Source organism: Molossus molossus, unplaced genomic scaffold (assembly GCF_014108415.1).
Source record: "Molossus molossus isolate mMolMol1 unplaced genomic scaffold, mMolMol1.p scaffold_m16_p_10, whole genome shotgun sequence".
NCBI lineage: Eukaryota > Metazoa > Chordata > Mammalia > Chiroptera > Molossidae > Molossus > Molossus molossus.
Genome location: NW_023425345.1, coordinates 5,872,187 through 5,895,105, shown reverse-complemented (window position 1 = coordinate 5,895,105; position 22,919 = coordinate 5,872,187). Strand labels below are relative to the sequence as shown.

Sequence of the window (22,919 nt, the reverse complement as noted above, 5' to 3'; positions counted from 1 at the left end):
GCTTGCTAACTCGAGTCTCATTACCTTCAAGGCTGCTCTCCTTTCTAACAATCAATGAACCACGTTGGACAAGCTGTGGGCTCCTTAGGGCGGCAGCTGTATCTCGCGCATCCCTACCGGCCCCTTGGCGACCTGCACAGCCCTTGAACACGGTAGGTTCTCCAACCATATTTGGGAGATTAATTTGTTCACACTGGCCCAGGCTTCATACTTTGCTGCATGCACAGTATGGGGGTTGCTTACAGCTTGTAAAAGAAATGGAGGGAATATTTATTAGATATCCCCTCCCTGTGCAGAGTTAGAGCTGTCTCCCACAGGACCAGTGCCCGTCCTGAAACTCACTCCTGAAACGCAGGCGAGGGCTGTGGCGTGTAGGGGCCAAAGCCACAGGTGTCACCTGGCCCCCATCAGAGTTAGACCATGAACCCCTGCCGTGTACACACGTGGAATGAACGCCCTTGCCCCAGGTAGTCGTAGGAAGACTGGAGGTTCTGTCCGTGGTGCTGAACTCCCTTCAACCCCACCTCGTTCTCTAACCTGGCAACTACAGTAGAGCCTCTTGGGGAACCAGGTAAAAATAGATTACCTGGCCCCTCTTTTGGAGATTTAGGTTCTAAAGGTGTATAGTCTGGGGCCCTAGAATATGTTTTTCTCAAGCACCTGTGATCCTTGGTACTGGCCTGAGGTTGACTCTCTCACCTAAGCAGTCAGTTTTTGTGACGTGCCCAGCACTGTGCCAGATACTATGGGGTACAGAGATGCATCAGATAGTATCTCTGCTCTGGGGAACTTAAAAGATTATTCAGGGAGTGTAGGGAGGGAAGGAGGATGAGTACTCCTTCTGTTTTTTGGTTGTTGTTTTTTAATCCTCACCTGAGGATATTTTTACATTTATCATCAGATAGAGTGGGAGGGAGGGAGGGAGAAATATCAACATGAGAGAGACACATTGACTGGTTGCCTCCCACATGACCCGACCAGGGCTGGGGACAAAATGCAACCGAGGTACATTCCCTTGACTGGAATCAAACCCACAACTCTTTGGTCCACAGGCCGACGCTCTAATCGCTGAGCCAAACCGTTCAGGGCCTCTTTTTGTTTTATGTGGACACTGGGCCAGGTACATCCTTCAACTTATCCTGCAAGATAAGTAGGCACACGAAAACAGTCATATTCATGACCATAACGTGTACCTTTCCTTAGCGTCTCCATAGCCCTCTCTACAAGGCAGTGTGTGATGCATTCTGCTCCTTCTGACCTCCTCATGGATCAAGACCCAGATCCAACATCACTTCTCACAGCAAGTCTTCTCGATACCTGTTGCCAAGCAGACACCCCCTCCCCAGTTTTCGCCCTCTCTCCTTGTGCCCTCTGGTTGCATTATCAGTGACATGCTATGCTGTTCCAACTGAGATTTAAGCTCCCTAGTGAAGGTAGGACTTTCACCTGATTCCCCTATGTACCCTCTGACACAGGAACCCCCCACTATGGCTGGATGGCTGGGGGAAGTGGTAAGTGGGTGGAGGACATGTCCAATGACTGTGCCCAAGGAAAGTGCTGCTGGGTTACAAAGCAGCTGGGACAGTGCTCTGAACCCAGAGAAATCAGGGTGGGCCAGGAGGAAACCAGGCAACCAGCCAGATGCAAACCAGGCAGGGTCAAGGTCTGCCTCTCCTTTCTCTGGGTGTTTGGGGAAAACTGGAAGTGGAGTCTGCACAGCTGTTTCCGATGAAAACAGATGTTCTCTGGACCTGAATGTGGGGCACGGAGGACGGGCAGGGGGAAGAGAAAGGGAAGGGGGAGCCATAGCCAGCAACGTGGGCTATCCACGGGCCCTCTTTCTTTAATTGTACTTTTTATTACAGCAATTTTCAAGCACACACCAAAGTGAAAAGAATAATGTAATGAACCCCCATGAACCCATCACCAGCTTCAACAGCCATCCCCATTTTGCCATCCTTATTCCATTCTGCCCTGGAGCACCTTTTTAAAGAAAATTCCAGGTGTTTTATCATTTTATTCACAAATATTTCCAAATGTGTCTCTCACATATTAGAACATTCAAGGGGAAAAAAAACAGTATTGTTATCAAACCTAACACAATAAACTTATTCTTAAAACCAGTCGAATAAAGTTCACGTTGAAATTTTCTCATTTTTCTCGGAAAATGTCTTTTCGGGATCCATTTATTTAAACCAGGATCTAAACGAGGCCCATATAGCCCTGGCCAGTTTGGCTCAGCAGCGTCAGCCCGAGGACCAGAGGGTCCCGGGTTCCGTTCCCGCTAAGGGCACGTACGTAGGTTGCAGTATGTCCCTGGCCCCTGTTGGGGTCGTGTGGGTGGTGACCACTCGATGTGTCTCTCTCTCTCTTCTTCCCTCTCTCCCTCCCGCTCTATCTCAAAATAAAAATGCAAAAATGTCCTCGGGTGAGGATTAAATAAATAAATAAATAAACAAGGCCCATATTGTATTTTGTTGCCAATGCTCTCAAACCTCTTTTAATCTCTTACAGTCTCTCTCTCCCTTTTTTTGTGCCATTTTACTTGTTAAAGAAACAAGGTCCTTTGTCTTCACGGTTGATTTGGCGGATTGGACCCTCCTGGTGTCATTTAACGTGTTCCACTGCCCCCCACCTCCTATTCCCGGAAACAGGTATTTAGATCCAGAGGGTTGGTCTGTGTAGAGTCGATTACTTTGGCAAGCAGACTTCCTCGGCGGTGCTCTGTCCCTACTGCATCTCTCAGGAGCACTTAAAGTCAAATTTTCTATTTTGGGATGATACTAAAAATGATCTGTGTCACTCGCCTGATCCCTCCATTGGGAAGCTCCCTGCCACCTTCCCCCCAGTGGTTTTAGCACCTTTCACAGAATCGTAAGGTTCTGACAGAGCTGGAAGAGCTGAGAAACCTAGTCACTCACTCTTCTGCTCATCCCACAAGTGCTTGTTGAGCATCTACTATGTCCAGGCAGTGAGCTGCAGGGAACAGAGGCAACACGAGCCAGCAGTCAAGTTGGGAGCAGACAACAAACACATGAGTCAGCAGACGCAACAACAAAAGATGTCTGCGAAGGTTAGAGCTACAGAGAGCTATGGTAGGGCGGGTGACTGACAGTGACTGCTGGCAGGTGGCCACTTTGTGACCGGCGACCAGGGAGAGCCTCCCTAGGAGAGGACATAGGAGCTTGACCCAGCCATGCGGAGATGGGGTACGCTCCAGGCAGAGAGCCTGGGCACCCCCAGGAGAAACCAGGGGGCCGCATGCAGCTGGGATAATACAGGCGGAACTGACAATGGCCAGAACCTGGGTGGCGGAGTGGAGGTGACAGCCAGTCCAGCATCCCCGTCACAGCCGAGAGCACTGAGCTCAAAGGGCAGGGAGTGGTGTTTCTGTGCAGTCTCCAGAGCCCACACAGCACGCTGTGTAGAAGTCACTGTGCCTGTTTTACAGGTGCGACCCGGGAACAGTGGAGTTACCTGCCCAAGGGTGTAGACCCAGAGACGGAACGGAGGGTGGAGCCAGCCTGGAAAGGCTCCCCACCCCTCCAGAGTGGCCCCGGGCGGAGATGGCCCCTGGCACCCATAAGCCCTGTGACCTGGACTAAGGGCCCTCTCCCTCTCTGTACCTGTTTCCTAACTTGTAATATGGGAATAATATTTGCCCAAGGGGCACAGAAAGGCCAAGATGGGGTAGTCCAACCTTGTCCCCAATCCCAGCCCCTGCCTACGGGGCCCACAAGGGTTACCTCAGCACAGAGTACAGGCAGCTGCATGCTCTCCCCTACAGACACACAAAGGGTTAAACCCAGACTTCCTCCATCCCAATTCTGGTCCTTGCTGACTCTGCTCCCCCTCCCTCCTGCAGCTATTCTGGGACAATGGAGGCAGCAGATGGCCTGTTCCCTCCACTCGACCCTCAGAATCTGGGAACAACCCTCGATCTGATGCTGCTTCTAAAAGTGGGTGGGCAGGCAGGCTTCCATGCGGAGTGGGGGACCATGGCTCTGGAGCACACCACACCACCCCCACCGGCTGCAGGGCCGGGCTGCCCCTCCTGGGCTCACATCCCACACACCCAGCCCTGACCTGCTGTGTGACCACAAGCACATAGCAGCCCCTCGCCGGGGCTCAGGTTCCAGACAGAGCAGCAGCAGGGACAAGGTCCTTCAAGGGCTGGAGGGTGTGTTCCAAAGGAGCCCCTCCACCCCTCAGGGTCTCTCTCCCTCCTGCCCCAGCCCAGAGCCCCATGGTGGCGCGACTTCCCACATCCCTGGGCATGACGTGGGTAGGGAGACCTCCCGTCCCTAACTCTACCCGACCATCACCACCGGGCCTGAAATGTCCCCACGGTCACTTCATTCATTCACCCAGACTCTTCAGGACCTGAAATTCTAAGGGCATTTGCGTTTATTCAGCTCCTACCTTGGCTGCCAAAGCACCCCTTTGTCCAACACCAGAGGCTGAACCCCTCAGCTCTGATTCTCCATTCTGCCTTTCCTGAGTCTCTGCCCCCCTTAACTTAGTCCTGAGGGCAGAGAAGAGGGACATCTCCCATACCAGCACCTGATGACACACACGTATCCACACAGGTACATATCCACACACGTGACAGGGGCACACACACATACATACACCACACAGCAGTCTTACGCACAGGCATGTGTAGATGGTACACTGTGGCTCTCACACACTAACAGCAGTCACCGCTCACTGGGCCAGGCTGTTCTCTATGCCAGGCTCCATGCTGCGCCCTACAAACTGTATCGCTTCATCCAGATACTAACGCGCGAAGAAGGTATTCCTTTTCTCATCTGTAACAACAGAAACATCTGGGCAAATAGGCCAGAGAGACCAAGTGGACTCCCCTAGTTTACACAGGCAGCAAGGGCAGAGCAAGGATATATAGCTCAGGACCCAAATCACCACCACCATCACCAGTGTGACAGACAGATCCAAAATCCTGCCCAGTCAGGAACACTTTAGCTGTGTGAAACAAAAAACTGGACCAAGACAGGTTTGAACAAATAAGGGTTTAATTTTCTTATAGACCAGATGCTAGACAAGACCAGTGTGGATGATGTCTTGGCCTTTCCTCATGGCAGCAAGGTGGCTGCCCCAGATCCAGACATCACAACCACATTCACAGCAGGAAGAGGGAGGCGGGGCTGCACAACTTTCCCCAGAATCCTCTCCACTGGCTTTGCCAGTTCACACTAACGAACAGCTCAGACTCTGGACTGAGCGGGGCACGTCAGAGTTCAGACAGCGCCGGGAGCTGAGAAAGTGAGCAAGAGGATCCTGAGAAAGTGAGCGAGAGGGTCGTCAGGTTGGCTGGGACCCGCGATGACTCATCGTCTGACGCGGGCAGGCTGATACTCCAAAGAAAATCGGGTTGTTAGCAAGGGGTGGGAGCGAGGAGCTGAAGTTGGTCAGTGACAGCAGCGTCCGCCACAGACCCTGCGTCCAGCCACTTTCCAACTGGGGCCCTTCAGTGGTTGCAGATCCAAGAGTGGGTGGCCCAGTGACTGACCCAGGGCAATGACTGAGAGACCAGAGCTGGGGGTGGCCCCACACCCCAGCCAGGGGCCCATGTAATTCTCTGGAGGGTTAGGACTCGAGCCCCAGCTCAGCTCAATGGCCCCCACCAGGGCCCATGGGAGCCTGGCACCTGGGGCCTCTCTGGCCTTCGCCCGGTCCCTGAGCTGTCCCACCCCCTCCCAGGAGTCTGGGAGGCCTGCACCAGCAGTCACCAGCCAATCCTGGGCCTCCCCACACCAGGGCGTGGCCACAGGCTCTCGGGGCTGCCTTGGGAGGCGAGAGACAACGGGAGGCCTCAGCAACAGCTGCCCAGCAGTTCAGGGTTCATCGGGCCACCAGCTGTGGGCACCAGGGAGTGTCTGGGTAGAGGAGACAGTGTAGGGAGCGAAACCTACGGAGAGACCAGAAATGGACAAGACGGTCACCCCACTCCTGCCCTCACCCCCTGGGACTCCTAGGGGAGCGCATGTCATGAGGACGGTCTGGAGTGGGGTCTCTCCTCCTCAGCACTGTTAACATTGGGGACTGCTACTTCTTCGCTGTGGGGGCTGTCCTGTCCGTGGGAGGATGTTCAACAGCATCCCTGGACTCCCCCCGCTAGATACCAGGAGCGTCTCTCTAGGTCATAACATTCAAAAATGTCCCCAGACATTGCCAGATGTCCTCGGGGGACCAATGGCCCCTGGCTGAACACCACTGCTTTAGAGAGACTTCAAAGGCTAGAGAAGCCATAAGGAGACCTCAGCGGAGACGGGACCGTCTAACCCTACATATCTGAGTCTCCAGTCAGCGGCAGCCCCATTAGGCAGAAACCCATGGACACTAGAATCTCCAGGCTCAGAGAATGCAACATCCATTCTTAAACCTCTCGACAGTATAGCCATCGTTTACTCACCTCCACTGACGGGGAGCTCACCCCATAAGGGAACTTCCTGGCCCCACAGCCCTTGGAATAGTTGTGAGCCTTTTGCCCCGACACACAGGTCTACAGAACTTCTGGGCCCGGAGTCCTGGCTCCCCCAAGGGTTACATACTTCAGATAAATCCAAAGTGCAGACACAAAGCCTCGAGGGAGGAGTCATCCCAGGCCACCTCCCCAGATGAATTTGATGCCACCCTCCTCTCTTGTCCCACATTCCATCCCCTGCCTTCCTTTACTTCCTTGAGCAGGTGGGGTCCCCCCTGCCCAGCCTGTCACAGGCTGTGCCCTAAGCTGCCCTCCAGCAGACGGGGGCTGAGCTGAACAGCCCTAATCAACCTGTGGCCCATTTGGGGGCAGAACTGAAAGGTGCCCAGGTGACATCTTAGCCCCCATTCCAACCCTCTACCCACTGAAACGAGCCATTGAAGAGTATCAAGGAAACAAAGAGCCTACGACAGATCAAATAAAAATTCCCCGTCGGTGCCTGCAGGGCTCACTGGACCAGCTCCTCCGCCCAGCGACACACGTCAGCCTCCTGGGCTCCTGATTATCCCGGAGCATCAGGGCTGGGAGAGCCCTCCAGACCCGGGACACCAGCCGCCTGGTGGTACAAAATGGGGAGATTATATCCTGGCCGGTTTGGCTCAGCAGCTGGAGCATTGGCTCGCGGACCAATGAGTCGTGTGTTCGATTCTGGTCAAGGGCACGTACCTTGGTTGCGATTCGTCCCCAGCCCCGGGTCATGTGGGAGGCAGCCACTCGATTTGTCACTTTCATATCAATGTTTCTCTCTCCCTCCCACTCGATCTGAACAAAAATGGAAAAATGTCCTCTGATGAGGAAAAAACAAAACAAAATGGGGAGATTATGGCCCAGAGAGGACAAGGGACTTGCCCAAGATCACACAGCAAGCCAGTGGGGAAGCAGGGATTGAAATCTGGGCCCGTCACTACCAGCTCTGTGCTCTCAGCCCAAGGGCCTCTCTCACACCCCTCCCTCCTGGCTCTCTCCGCTTTGGGAGCCTGGGCTCAGCCCCCATGCCTCCCAGTCTACTGCTTCACCCCCAGACCCACCTGGAGGGGTCCTCCTCGGGGGAGAAGGGGCCCTGGAGCTTAATGACGTTGAGCTTCCCCTCAAAGACGCCATAGCTGAGGGTGACCTGGGCAGGGAGAAGCAAAGAAGAGAGGGAAGAAGGATTGAGGGGTGTGCCACTGGGGACCCCAAAAAGGGACAGGATTGGGGGGAAGCAGGAAGGCACACGGCATTGTGAGGGCACAGCCAGCCTGCCTCTGTGCCTGAGGGTCCATTCGCAGTGGGTGCTTCCTTGGGGAGCCCACCCCGCTCCCCAAGTACCTGAAGTTTGTAGGGCCCCTTCCGACCTCAATCCCATTTGCGGCCCCAACCGTCCAGCTCGCCTGGGAGGCTGTAATGATTCCCTCATCTACAGATCAGGAAACTGAGGCTCAAGAGGGAAGGTGTCTTTCGAGTAAGTTGTGTGCCTGGATAGAGGTTTCCTGAGACTCACTGGGGGCCCCGGCCAGTGCCCCACCCCCCACCTCAGAGCCTCAGTTTCTCTGTGAGCCCAGTCGAGAGGTTGTCAAGGACGGTGGTTATAGACTGTCGGCTTAGGGGCCACCCAGCCAGGGCTCAAACCCCCCCTGCCATGTACTAATGTGTGCCATGGTTAATTCCACTCTGCACCTCAGTTTCTCCATCTATAGAATGGAAATAATGTTAGTACCAACCTCATGTGAATGTTGTGAGAAACCAGAGTTGATGAAGATAAAGTCCCCAGTGTGGTGTCTGGCACAGTGGGTACGGTGGAAACCCCATTCGGGTGCCCTGGTTTTGGTTGCCTAAAACCTGCCCCCCTTTCCTGGCTTCGGGCCCTGAGACCCTGGTGGGACCAACCCCACACCGCAGTTCCAGGCCTAGCCGATCTACACTGACTCCAGGTGCTGGTAGGAGACGGGTCACAGGCCTCACGGGCCATCTGACCAGAGTGCCAGCTCTGGGACCTGGCAGAAGGGGGCGCCCTCCTCCTCCGGGTGGAAAATCCTGGCGCTGCCAACTCGCCAGCAAAGGGGGTGAGCCTGCCTGAGCATGAGGCCAGGGTGGGGGAAGGCAGAGGAAAAGGAACAGAGTCCGAACTCCTGGACCCAGGCAGACCCAGCAAGTCAAGCCAAGCCCCCAGGTCCACGGGCCCATAAATGTCCTTTTAGTTTTTCCATCTGGGCTGCTTTTCTATCACTTGCAGCTAAAAGGCTTCTGACTCCACTGTTGGGCGGCAGATCCCAGGGGCCTCCCAGCCAGGACCACGTCCAGGGCTGGAGACCTACGAGCTGGAGAGGAACATCAGCAGGGCGGTGCAGCGGGACCTCAGCGGTCACTACCGGCCAGGTGGGCGATGGGGCCCCACCCTCCCCGACCTGACTCAGTGCTTGAGAGTCCTCAGCAAGACTGCTCCTTCCCTGACATCTGGGGCAGTGGAAGGGGAGCTCTGCTGAAGGGGCTGCTTGGCAGGAAGTGGGGAAGGGCAGGCCTGGCCCCGCTGCCGGGCTGTGGGGAGGATGGAGGGTGCAAGAAAGGACAGAGGGACAGGAGGTGGCAGGTTGGGAGCCAGGTTATCTGAACCTGAAGACAAGCTTCGTCTCATCAAGCAGGTCCTTCCAGCTGGCACTTGGGGACCAGGATAAAGAATGTTTGCATCACAACCCTTGAGGTTTGAAGGTGGAGAGTCACTGGATACCCTCAAGGGGATCCTTTGCCACCCTGAGCCTCAGTTTCCCCGTCAATAGGGAATAGCCCGAACACAAACACCGCCCCCACGGCCACCTGCCCGGCTCACCTGCTCCAGGAGCTGGGCAGCCCCCAGCAGCTGCAGGGTCTCCAAGTGGGAGTGGAAGAGGGAGCTGGGCTGCAGGTGGCCACCCAGCTTGCACTCAATTATGTAGCCCACAGTACAGTCGTCAGGAAGCCGGATGAGCGCAGATGTGCGCACGAAGCGGGTGCCGCTGAGGGACAGAGCTGTGCTGTGGCCACTGGCAGGGACCCTCAGCCCCTGCCTCCCAGAGGACCTCCATGGGGACCAGCTGGCAGAGCAGAGCTTGGCTCTGCATCTGCCTCCTACGCACAGTGTGACCTCCTGAGCTCACTCAAGTTCTTCCTGCTGCGAAGGTCCCACCCTCCCCCACCCGCCTGGGGTTCTCTGCTTACCTGGCCCACGGGCTCATCTTCAAAGCCAGTTTGCGGTTGATGCAGAAGCCGGCACCCCCGGTGGCAAACCAGAACCGTACCAGCCTCTAGGGGCAGAGCAGGGAAGAGCCAAGGTTCACAGTGAGACTGGGTGGGGTCGACAGCCAGCGAGGCCCCAGAGCTTTTATTTCATACTCCCCTAGTCTTGCTACAGCCTGACGTTATTATGCCCACTTTACAGATAAGGATACCAAGGCACAAAGTCAACATAGCTAATTAAGGGTGATGGGGACACCAATTAGACCCCAATCTGGCTGGATTGGGGTTAAAGAGGGCATGTGTGTTGTGTGCCCTGCACCCCTTATCCCTTTCCCCAGAAAACTATCTCTAACTCCTCCCATGTGGTTGGAGAGGGGCCACCAAACACAGCACCTGCTCCCCTAGGCCACAGAGGGGCAGGTGCCCCAGGAATGATCACAGGACCATACCTCTTGACCCAGCAATGGGCTCAGCAACAGGTACGTGACAGGCCAACCAATCAGAATCCTTTTCTGAGCTTTATGTGCTAACTGTGAGGAAGAGATGTTTTCACCAGAGCAGTTTGCAAGCTATAATCCTGATGCCACCTACATCAGGACACATACACTGACTGGTCTTGCCACTCCTAACTCATGGGACCGAGAAAACTTTTCCAAAAAAGAGAGAATAAGACCTCTCACTGAGTAAAGACAGAACAGACAGGCCTGTGAGCCTACCAAACCCCTTGACATCTCCATCTCAGGAACCAATAGCCCAGCCGATGTGGCTCAGTGTTTGAGCTTCGACCCAGGCACCAAGAGGTCGCCGGTTCCATTCCCAGTGTGGGCACACGCCCAGGTTGTGGGACCGATCCCCAGAGGGGGGCATGCAGGAGGCAGACGATCGATATTCTCTCTCATTGACGTGCCTATGTCTCTCTACCTTTCCCTTCCTCTCTCTCTAAAAATCAATAAAGAAAAAAAAGATTTTTTAAAAAATGACTCTTAAAAAAAAAAAAAGAACCAATAACATTCTTTTGGGATTTCAACCACTTTCTGCCCCTGCCCAACATCACCAAGACCTCTTCTGGCTCCTCTGTGAGGCCCCGTGAAGTCACCCTTGAATTTCTCTAAGGCTTTTGATAAACACTAGACCCTTTCAGCTGTACCATCTCTCGGTCAAACAAGTTCCCTAAGGTTACCTCCTCCCAAGTACACAGCTGTTGCTTCATTGACATATGTCATATTGGGCTGCACCTCCCAGGATGCAGCAGTGACAAGAACCCTCAGGCCCTGGCCGGTTCGGCTCAGCGGTTAGAGCGTCAGCCTGCAGACCAAAGAGTTGCAGGTTCAATTCCTGCCAAGGGCACGTACCTCTGTGCGGTTCGTCCCCAGCCCTGGTCAGGTCGTGCAGGAGGCAACCAGTTGATGTCTCTCACATCGATGTTTTTCTCTCTCCCTCCCTCTCACTCTGTCTGATGATAAACAGAAAAAATATCCTGGGGTGAGGATTAAAAAAATAAAAGTAAATAAATAAATAAATAAAAGAACCCTCAGCAAGAAGATGGGAAGCCTGATACTGGGTTCCCCGCTTCCTCCACTTGAGAACGTCACTGGCCCCCCTGGGCCTGATCTGTCCGCGGTGAGTACAACACCGGCTCCGAGATCTCAAATCTGACGGCCCCCTGGCCGGAGGTGTCTGAGCTCACTGCTGGAAACACGGCCCTTAGACAGGGGTCAGGACTCAACAAGGCGGAATGAATGGCTTCTCAAGGACCTAACACACAGGAGGTGCCCAGTCAATGCCTGTTTAATGAATTAATGAGCGCATGGCTTCTAGTCTCAGGTAATTATTGTAACAGCAGCAGTAACAACGTAACTGCCTAACCCTGAGCACTGTGCTGCGGGCTATGCTCAGATGAGGCGACCGAGGTGCACAGAAGTGAAGTCACTTGCCCGAGACCCCAGAGCTGGGAGTCACCCCCAGCCAGAGCTCTTGCCCTTTCTTCTGCCCCACCCTGGGGAGCCCCAGGGTCTGAACAGCTGGGACACTTTGGGCCAGAGCCTGGCATGCGGCTGGCGGGGCCTGGGTATGCCCAGCAGGGTGCCCAAGCGGCACAGGAAGAGCAGGGCGCAGAGACCAGGCTGAGCCGTGTCGGGCGCCGGTTGTGAACACTTCCTCGTGTCTGTTACGTACTAGGTCCCACCCCAAGCACTAGGAGAGATGCCACTTAATTCTCTTTTTGCTCTCAGCCACCCTATGAGGAAGAGACTATTAGCACCCATTTCACAGATGAGAAAACGGGCAGAGGGGAAGGAGATTCAACAAGGTCAGGAAGCCAAGAGGCGGCGGGCCTGGTGTGTGAACCCAGGGGGTCTGGCTCTAAGGTCCAGGGTGAGGCGGTGCAGGAGCCTGGGGGACCCTCAGCTCACCTGAAATCGACTCACATACACTCATCCTGGGGCCCAGAAGGATTTAATTAGGACTCAGAGGCTGATTAGCTGCCGATAATTAAGGTTTTGTGCTGCCTGCTCTCTGGGTTTCCCTAATGAAGCAGATGGTGACCTGGGGCGGGAGGCTGCCCGCTGCGGGCCCAGCTCCTTCTGCAGGCCTGCCTCTCCCTGGGGCCAAGGGAGCCCTAGCGGCCGGCCTCCCCACCAAAGAGCCGGCGGCGTCCTGCGGACAGGCGGGAAAGTGTGCACCACACTTGTACTGAAAAAGTCTTTGTTCATCTGAAAGGCACACTGACCGGTATCCTGGGTTTTGTTTATTTGTTTGCTAAATCTGGCAACTTTAATCAGTGTCCATCCAGGTCTGGAGCGGAAGCTGGTGCTGGGGACCCTGTGGGGTCAGGTATCACCTCTTCAGTTGCCAGTTAGTGACATTTGGAGGGAGGGGTCACTTAGGTGAGGAGTGTTCAGGGGCTTGTGGCCTGGGCAGTTAACCAGCTGGCCCGGCAGCATTCGGCATTGTATCAACCCGTACAAGCTACAGGACACACCAGGTGGCCGGGAGCCCTGCCGTGGGGACAGGGAGCCGCAGTTCATCCCCGCACCCGCTGTGTGACCGGGACGAGCCACTGCTGCCCAGCGACCAAGGCCCTGCATGTGACAGTCTCTGCCTTACCAGCATTATCGCGTCTCCCTATCCTGCAGAGGTGGAGACTGAGACTCGGGGGCACAGCCGCCAGCTCCCACAGTGAAACCCAGAGAACCCACCAACTCCTCTACGCCTGAGCCCCCGGCCCGGGCTGGCCCCCGGCCGGCGGCAGTGCCCAAGCTGTCAGGGAGGGACAGACCGTGCGGTTGCGGGGCTGGGGCTCGGAAGCGTGGATGGGCCGGTTCAGGCTGGGACGGCCGATGTAGACGTCAAGGGTCTGAGGCAGGGCTCTCAGCAGCTTCAGCAGCGCCTTCGCATTTACATAGTTGTCGTCGTCCACGTGACAGAACCACCTGTGGACGGCAGGGGATAGTGAGCGTGGAGGGGGCCTCCCAAGGGCTGCCAGCAGCTGTGCCCTGATAATCAAGCAGCGAACAGTTATGGGTGGGGGGGCTCACGTTTAAGATAACTGTTCTGCCCTCGCTGGATTGGCTCAGCGGTTGGAGCGTCAGCTCTCAGACCAGGGAGTCGCGGGTTCGATTCCAGTCAAGGGCATGTATCTCAGTTGCAGTTCGGTCCCTGGCCCTGGTTGGGGTCGTGCGGGAGGCAACCCGTCAATGTGTCTCTCTCACATCGATGTTTCGCTCTCTGTCTCTCTCTCTGTATCTCTCTCTCTCTCTCCCCTCCTACTCTATCTGAAGATAAATGGAAAAAAGTATCCTTGGGTGAGGATTTAAAAAAAGATAACGTCACTTCTTTGTGGAATATAATGAACATAACAGTCTGAAGAACAGGGTAGTCCCAGAGACGTGGAAGTGGGGTACAGACTGACAATCCCCGAAACAGGGGGTGGGGGGAGAGATAAACCACAGAACTTATATGCATGTATGCATAACCAATGGACATGGACAACAAAGCTGGGGACAGGGCAGGGAGGAAGGGGGAGGAGGGTGTCAATGGGGGGAAAAGGAGAAACATCTGTAACAAAAATAAATTTAAAAAATAAAAGTAAATAATAATAATAAGATGACGTTCTGTGCCAGGCAGTGTCTTGTGGAAGCTCTTGAAGGTGTGCCCATTTAACAGGTGGGGGCTAAGACTCAGGAAGGGTAAGACACTTGCCCCGGGTCACACAGCCAGTGAATGGCAGCATTTGAACCTAGACAGTCTGTTCAAAGACCACGGGAGGCCCTACGTGAGGACATTCACAGGACACAGATGAATTCACTTTCCCAACACGGCACCACTCGGGAAGTGGCCTGAGGCAAAGGTCACACCTGCCCTCAGAGATCAGATGCACTCACCTCAGCCCGCTGGCCAGGAAGGCATCGAACTCGGCAGCCATCTTGCAGGACAGGGCTGGGTGGCTGTGCTCCGCAGAGCAGTTGGTGACCACCAGGTGGGGCCCTGGAGAAGGGAGGACAAGTCAGAGACCCCTGGCCAGCTCCTTCCCACAGCCCTGCATACACATGGCAGAGCACGGCCTCAGAGGGCCTGGGGCAGCCCACCCACTCCCATTTTACACACGGGAAACTGAGGTCAGGGCGGGCTGACCTGCCCAGGACCCCATAGCTGATGGGCAGTAGGCTGTGCTGGGACCCAGGTATTGGGTTTTGTCCAGCACAGCCCCTCCCCACACCCACACCCCTTTCCAGGGAAGAAGCTTGCTCTCCTCCTGGGTAAAGGGGCATCCCGACACGCCAAGAGTCAGCAGCTCTGTTTTCTGGGAACTCCCAGACCAGGGGACAGCCACCCCACCCAGGCCAGGCAGAGTTACCCAGTCTTTCCCGGAGGCCTTCATCCAGGCTGTCAGTGAAGACAAATGTCTGGGAAGAAGAAAGAGGAGTCAGGACGGGCTCAGCCAAGGGGGGGGGAGTGGGGGAGGGGTGCCCACAGCCAATCATCCACTCGTCCAGGTAGACACACACACAGCAGGCCTGTCCTCCTCCAGGGAGGGGCACACACCCCTCTCACAGTCACACACTCCCTTAGGACAACATGACTTTCTCGGCTACACCCCCATACAACACACACACACACACAACTGTGGGGACTAAAAATATATTAAGACTTTTCCTCCCACCTTCGAAGTTCTAGCTGGGCTGATAACCAAATCCAGAGCCAGAATAACAGGAGAAAATCAAAGGTTTAACACAGGCGCGTGGGAAATCCACACAAGCATGAATATTCCAAAGACAGTGAGGCAACATGCGGCTGGAAGAACTGGACGAAGGAGAAAGTGGGGGGCGGGGTATTCGGCTTCAGAAGTGAGAATGGGCGATTTACAGGGAGGTGAGGAAGGGCGGAACATACTAGGCAGGAAAATTCTGCAACTCAACAAGCTGTGGACGAAAAGGGGCCACGTGCTGACCTGACAAGCCTGTGACAGCCTGTGACAGCCTTGCAAACTCAGAGACCTAAAGTAACCACGCAGGGTGGTCTGAGATTGACACTTTTTAAGGAAAGGCAGTTTATGGTGGGTTGTCCTGTCCTAGGCTAAAGTCTTCCCTGACAAAGGTTAATTTTCACCTTGATGGAGTCTGTTGTCTTTTTGCATCTAGGATAACAATCTCTGGAATGTGGGGGGACTTCCTTTTTTCCAGACACCTCAGGGCACAACCTATGCACCAGGGCGGAAACCACAAATCCCTTCATTGTTATTATTATCATGTTAATCATCGACTGTTAACTATCCTGTACCCGTCTGCAAAAGAAGGATGTATATATAATTTTACTTTTTATCCAATCCCAGAGGTTTCCCCGGCTCTGCTCTCTCCCGCCTCCCTAATGGATCGCATGCTATTTTGACTGTCGTGTATAAATTAAGGTGCAAAACTGCCACTCTCGGGAGCGGGAGCGTTATCTCTATTGAGGTTTTCCTTCCCAACAGTTTGGCTCAAATAAAGTCACTAAATTCTTCACAGGTTTGGACACAGCAAACAGGCTTTGGTCCACCTGCTCCGGTGAAGACCCTCCAGGCTCCTTTTCTCGCTCGGAATCTCCAGGCAGGAAGTGGGGAGGGTCAAAGGCTCTATCTGAGTCTAGTTTCTTAATAAACAGCTTAAAGTCAGTATCCCAAAGAGCAGTCAGGGTGGCAAAACTGTGGGTGCCTTCACAGCCAGCTTCTGCAGACACAAACTTCACCGTGAGCACCACGCCATCCGTCTCCCTCACACTCGGCCTTCCAGACCAGCACCCACGCCCGGGGCCCTGTCAGTCCCGCACCCTTGGCAGAGTCACACCCTCTTCTACCTCACACACAGTCCCACTCGGCTCCTCCACAGTCACATATACACAGCCCCAAGCAGTCAGGAGACAGGCTGTGAGGAGACCCCACGCTGGATACTGCACGCCGCAGGGACAGTCACAACTTCCACGGCCGCGCAAAATCCCTGCGCAGTGCAGGGACCCGACGCATCTCGGGGACCCGTGGCCAGTGCAGCCCTCCCAGGTCGGGAGACACCCACCGGGAGCTGCCACACTCCTGGCCGACAGCCTCACTAAACCTGAGACAGGTGCAATCTGCCCCCTCGCAGGAGGCTAAGTGAGGCTAAGTGAGCGCCCAGGGCTGTGCAGTTGGCAGGTGCTGGGCTGGGATTCAAACCCACAGGCCTGGGACCACTCCCTCGCTCCGAAACCCCATTGTAGCCCCAGCTTTCGCCTGGGGAAGGCACCTGAGACCCAGAGTCTCAAGACTGAGCTCCAAGCTCCCCAGACCTGTACTTTCTCCCCGTCTCCCCATCTTTCTGGGACCCAGCACCTTGGGGTCACCGTGCCTCCTCTCTTTCTCGTACACCCCCTAACCAGTCAGCAAATTCTGTCACCTGACCTTTAAATGACCCAGGATGCAACCTCTCCCACCAGCCTCCACAACCGTGGCCACGCTGTGGTCCAACCACCATCCCCTCCTGCCGCTTTGCCGCAGTCACCTTTTCCCTGGACTCCCTGCTCCGTCCTGCCCCGAACCCCGTGTCTGTTTTCAACACAACCCCCAGGGGGCCAGTAAAATAAGCCAGGCCTGTCTCCTCCTGCTCCCTGGCGAACTTTTGCCACCAAACAGCCACCAGATAGTGGAACTCTTAGAGTTTGGAGCACGAGCCAAATGGGCCAGGGATGGTTGTTGATGGGAAGTAAGCCAGAATGAATCTGCTGGGGGAGGGGAGGAGGGGTCCCGGGCAGCAGGGCCTGGAGCAGTGGGCAGTTTCCTCTGAGCAAGGGTTGCATTTGATTTGCTTAGAGAGGGGCCCCTGACAATGGTTAAAACCTTCCAGGAAAACAAAGGACAGCAGCCCACTGGAGGGAGGGGAGGGGATGGCTGGAGGGCCATCTGCTGCTGCGGAGGGAGGTGTGAGCCAGCCCTGCTCCCCACCCAACCAGCCCCGCCCCAGCCCGGGGAGAACTATGGGGAAGAGAAAGGCTCCTCTTGGATCACAAACACCCGTGCCTCCCCCAGCCCAACCCCTCTGCCTGGGACAAAGGCCGGCACGCGAGCCCCAGCCCGCTGCCACAAAGGCCCACCTGCCACCAGACCGCCCTTAACCAGCTGGGGTGGGCACACAGCCCCGAGTTAACCAGCTCAGGCCAGCTCCTGATGGCAGAGCTGAGGCTCCAAGACGCCCTCGTCTGTGCAGACGGGGAAACTGAGGGCTGAAAGGGGGAGGGCCTTGGCCAAGGTCACAGACAGAGATGAGCCAAAAGGTGGGGGGGGGGGGAGCAGATGCAGTGCTGAAAGCGGGTCTCCTGTCTCCCCTCCTCTTCCTGTTTGAGCACCCTTCCTTTTTCCAACTGCCTTAAAAGATGAGATTCTGTCCTCTGCCCCTTGCACCGGGGGCCAGGGCGAGGGGGCCACCGAGTTCACCTCCACCTCCGCTTGACTGCTGTGTCCTCGCCTGAGGAGTGGGAGCATCGGCGCCGGCCGGGGACACTCTCCTCTTACCCCTTAGCTCTCCTAGCTGGTGGAATCGTCCAAATGACAGAGCAGACTAACAGGAGAAAATCGGATGTTCATCCCTGCACTGGAGGAATTCACATAAGCATGACCATCTCCAACGTGGTGAGCCTTCTGGACTAAGGAGGGGGAGGCAGACAATCCACAGGTAGATGAGAAGGAGCAAACCTGTGGTGAACACATTCCTGCAGGGCCCCAGAAAAGACGGGGCCCAACGGGGCCCAGCAAGCAGATTTGTGCTTGAATCCTCCCTCCCGGCCTGTCACACACTTTCACATGCTAAGGTGACCGAGCTGAGGCTCCCTGCCCGAAGCAGGTTTTCCTAACCGACTCCCTTCAGGCAGGAAAGGCAGAGGCAAACCTCTTCCTGAGTTTGTTGGGCTTTTATTGTTTTCGGCTCGAAGTATCTGCATGCCAGGGCGGCACCTTCTGGGAAGACGAGAGTGTGCCGCCGACCCCTGACAGCTGCCACTGGGGCCGTGAGGGTTAATGGAGCAGCTTGACTGCAGCCCCTTAGATGCTGAGTGGCTGGCTCTCCCGCTTTGGCTGCCTGGTTGGCATCGGGGATTGAATTCGGGACAGAGGGGCTGGCTGCTCGCCTTCTCCTCTGCGGACCTCGTCTGCCAGGCCCAGCCACCCAGGCTGGAGGCCCAAGGACCCTTTCCTGTAGCCCAGTGACCAGGCAGCTCTGGGCTCCCGGGGCTCAGCAGAGAAGGCAGGGCCCTGGCCCCGAGGTGGGGGCTGGGTCCCACTGGGCCTTCAGGGTAACGCACAGGCAAGTACTTCCTCCTCTCTGGCCTCAGTTTCCTCATCCGTCTGGGGCAAGGGCACCACCATGGTGATCAAGACAAGACAGGAAGGGGCCTCAGACCACGTGAGGCCATACTCCCGGGTGCACACAGACACAGCGCCATAAACAGGAAGGTCTGCGGGGAGGGCCAGGCTCAGCGACTTCCTTGAGTAGAACCAGAGTCTTCCCAGGAGGAGAAGCTGTGTGTGGCCGGTGCCCCAGGGAAGAGCCAGGGTGCTGGGGGCCCAGTAGGAAAAGGGTTAATCCAAGGGGCTAGGGCTTCAGGGCCAGGAAATTGGGACAGGGGGGTGCCCTCTCCTCAGGGGGCTCCAGCCTCTTCTCTGCACCCCCTCCCCCCATCCCTGGTCTCCAGGAGTCCCCAAGCCCCTCTGAAGGCCCAGTCACTTCCTTCCCGGAGCCACCTGCCAAAATGGGACCGTGTGTGTGTACATATGTGTGCGTGTGTACACATGTGCGCGTGTGTGGGTAAATCTGCCCCTCTACTTCCCCCAGAGATAGTTCCCAACTCCCCCAAATCACTGACGTTGCGTGAGGAGGGCACTGGGAGTGGGGAGGGAAGAGCCTAGGGCCCCGCTAGTCAGAGCGCCTCGGGGAAAACAGAAGCCGTGAGCCCTGTCACCCACACGCCTCTTGTCAGCATGTCTAGCACTGACACAGGCTCCACGCATGTGAGTGCACACACATGTACACATACGAACACACGCGTGCGTGCACACACACACACACACAATCCCACATGCTGGCCAGGCCCCTACCCCGACCTCTGCCTCAGCACCAGTCACAGCACATACCCTCCCTCCTGTCTCAGAAGTGAGCACACCCTGGGCACACCCTGGGCACCACAGCCATGGGTGCGGGCTGTTAGTTCTGAGAGGATGTCTCCCACTCGGGTCCTCTGCCCACAGGACCCACTCAGATGGTCCCCTCCTCAGGGGCTCACCCTGTTCTCACCCAGGGCCTGCACCAGGCTCATGTCAGGCAGGACCCCTTAGAGGCCTCTGCCCTAGCTGTCCAACACCCACCATTGCCCCAGTGCCAGGCTGGGCGGGGGTGAAGCCTGCACCGAAACAGTCAGAAAACAGAGGAATCCCCAGGAGGCACCCAGAAGCCTGAGGCAAGGGCCCAGCCTGGCCCCTAAGAGACAGCAGAGGGCCTGAGGGGTAGTGGGCTCCAGGGAAGGGCACAACTGGGACCCCAGGAGCCCCGGATGCTGGGAGGAGGAGGCATGGGCAGGTGGGTGAGCAGCTTCTCCCTCGAGGCTGCCAGGGACCCAACCCAGTAGGAAGGCCTTCGTGAGTCCCTCAGGCCAGGGGCCACTCCTGGGCCCACAGCCTCGTCTGTCACCTGTTCCCTGGTCCTGGAGACCCACGTGTCCAGCAGCAGCTCCAGGCGAGAGCGGTGGAAGGCGCGGGTCGTCTTCACGGCGATGAAGACGTCCTGCAGCTGCAGCTCAGGGGGCCGAGGGCTCGGTGGGCTCAGCCCCAGGGTCTCCTGCACGCTCTTCGCGGACTGGCCCAGGTGGTACCGCAGAGAGAGGAGCCCCATGCACAGAAGGGTGAGGAAGCCGCCTGCCAGGCCCCGGAGGAGCCGGCACTGCATTGGCCCTGAGACCCCAGACAGCTCAGCCCCCAAATCCCAACCGGACAGGGAGGGGAGGCCGGTCAGGCAGGGGCCCCGGCAAAGGCAAAAGTCTGGCAGGCATCAGGGGCAGGCAAGGCGGGGAGAGCAGGTAGCTGATGCTCTGGCCCCAGAGGCCGAGCCATGGCAGGCCCTCCGCCTCTGCCTCCCAGCCCTCCACCTGCTCTGGCTACCCTCCCACGCAGCCGGCTCCGGGGCTCCCGGCCCCGCCCCTCCCTCCAGCGTAGCCCAAGGGGCGGGGCCAACCCCGGGGGAGCCCCAGAGGTGGCCGGAGAAGAGGCAGCTGAAGGGACAGCCCCATCCCTGCCAGCTGCTGTAGTGGGGGTGGGGGCAACAACTAACTCTCCGTGCCGATGGAAGGGAGGGGTTAGGGGCCCTCCCGCCTTCCCACTCCCCAGAGACTGTCGGCTTAGCTCATTCAACACCCATTTTATGGTGTCCTGGTACCAGCCTCCCAGCTTTTGCTCCCACTGTTCCCCCTCCTGGACGCTCTCCCCCACCCCCTGCCATCCTCACCCGTGTTCTCCACAGGCTTCATTCTACTTGGATTTTAAGGCTCAGCTCAAGGGTGTTCTCCCCCAGGAAGCCTTCCCTAAAGCCCCTCCCCATTTCCAGAGCGCCCACAGTGCTTTGCCCAGTTCCTGTGGTCTGCACAGCAGCACTAGGACAGCTATTCCCAGTTTACAGCCGAACACAAGGCATAGAATGATCTGAAATGATCCGGCAACTCAGCCAGGGCCAGGTGGAGCTCAGGTCTCGCCAACAGGAGGCTCTCTGAGGTGCCTGTGTGGTCTGCCGTACCCCATCTCACTCGTACCCCATCTCACTCGGCAGCCGCATCTGCTTCTCTCCCCGCCAGGCCAGTGGACAGAGGCCCTTCTCCTCCCACCATCTCCATCTAGTTTTGCACAAGGTCATTCACATTTCATCCTCCTCTGCTAGAACCCTGTCCCATCTCCCTTTTTGAACAAAAGCCAAAGACCATACACCACCCTACAGTCCCTGTGAGCTGGCCCATTACCTCCAACCTCACCTTCTACTACTTTCCCTTTACTCCCTCCACTCCAGACCACTAGGCTTCTGGCCAGTCTAGGCACTCACCCACCTCAGGACCTTTGCACATGCTGTTCCTGCCTGGGCCTCTCTCTAGAAGGCCACACAACTCACTCCCTTACCTCCTTTGGGTCTTTACAGAAATGTCATCTTTGCCCTGAGGCCTTCCCAGACCACTTTATCTAAATTGCAATCCCCCCCTGGCTCAGTTGGTTGAGCATTTGTCCCATAAATGGAAAGGTCAAAGGTTCAATTCCCTGTCAGGGCACATGCCTAGGTTGTGGGTTCGGTCCCCAGTCGGGGTGCACACAGGAGGAAGCCAATCAATATTTCTCCCTCTCCCTCCTAAAAATCTATAAAAACATTTTTTAAATAAATTAATAAAATCGCAATCCCTTCTCTCCAGCTAGTTCCCAGGTCCCCCGGCCTGTCCTTCCATCAACCAGTTGCCTCCCGCATGAGCCCAACCAGGGCCAGGGACTGAACCGCAACCGAGATGCATGCCCTTGACCGGAATCAAACCCATGACTCTTTGGTCCACGGGCCAACACTCCAACCACTGAGCCAAACCGAACAGGTCGAGATTTCTTTTTTATTCACTGACTCCACAGTGCCTAGAACAGTGCCTGGCACAGAGTAGGAGTTCAAAAATTATTTGTTAATTAAACACAAGAAAGTACCAAGTGGCTGAGAACTGAACTGGGCTTGCCGCGGCCCAGCCCTACATCAGGACTGTGGAGAGTGTGAAGGAAAACCTACCCTTCTGAATCACCATCTATGGGCCAGCCCCATGCCAGGCCCCTTCGCAGCCCTTCTTCTGGAACAGCATCACCAAGAAATGATCCCAGGCTTCATGCCACACAGACCAGGGTTCAAGTCCTGACTGTGTGACTCTTGGCAAGTTACTTCACCTCTCTGAACTTTACTTTCATCATTTGTAAAACGGAAACAAAAATACGACTTGGTAAAAATCAAAGGATTCGTGGACTCCTCCACCCATGGAAAGGTCACCTAACATGGGACCAGGCAAAGGCAGCCGGGCCCCTGGGTTCCCACCTCTTCACCCAGACTCATGGATCCACAGACCAAGGACTAGGCACACCGAGAGGAGGGGAGAGGTTCATTTAACCAAAGGAGAATGATCCAGCCTCCTCACCCAAGGAGCCCACAGCCATCCACGGAGACCCACCATCCTGCCACAGGCACCATATAGCCAAGAAGTCCCAAGGGCTGAGAGAATCAAGCGGCTTCATGGAGATGGTGTCTGAGCCAGACCTCAAGGACACTAAGAATTAGGCAGCCCCCACCATGGAAATTCCCAGCCTCATTTCCTACCACTTCCCAGGGGCCAAACTCAACCCTTATTCTGCCTCTGAGCCTTTGTTCTTGCGGTTTCCTCCACCTAGTAATCCACTCCCCCAAAACCTCCCAGGAGCCTGCCCAAGGTCATCACTGTTACCAAGAACAGTCATAGGAGGACCCAGGACAGCACACAGGCACACAGGTCCACCTTCTTGAAGAACACTTCTTGAAGAGAGGAATCTCAAACCCCCAGCTCAAGTGGCACCTCCTCCAGTCAGCCTGCCTGGATTTCTCCCACTGGAGGTGACCACCCTCTCTCTGGAGCTCTCCGGGGCCTGACTGCTGAAGGTTTGCTCTTGGTCTCCGGGGCTCAGCAGCCAGGCCCCTTAAACCCA

At 56.2% G+C, this 22,919-nt stretch overlaps 1 protein-coding gene across 1 annotated transcript; it reads right to left on the bottom strand.

Annotated features, from left to right (window-relative positions):
• Positions 1-5,036: 5,036 nt before the first annotated feature.
• MFNG (MFNG O-fucosylpeptide 3-beta-N-acetylglucosaminyltransferase) lies at positions 5,037-20,342 on the bottom strand. Its single transcript, XM_036252411.1, has 8 exons — positions 19,876-20,342; positions 14,550-14,598; positions 14,077-14,179; positions 12,972-13,125; positions 9,677-9,762; positions 9,309-9,474; positions 7,534-7,619; positions 5,037-5,929 (listed from the first exon to the last, which is right to left on the bottom strand). Exons 1-8 carry the CDS (start codon positions 20,128-20,130, stop codon positions 5,863-5,865), a joined length of 966 nt encoding a protein of 321 aa, XP_036108304.1. The 5' UTR covers positions 20,131-20,342; the 3' UTR covers positions 5,037-5,862.
• Between the last annotated feature and the right edge of the window lie 2,577 nt (positions 20,343-22,919).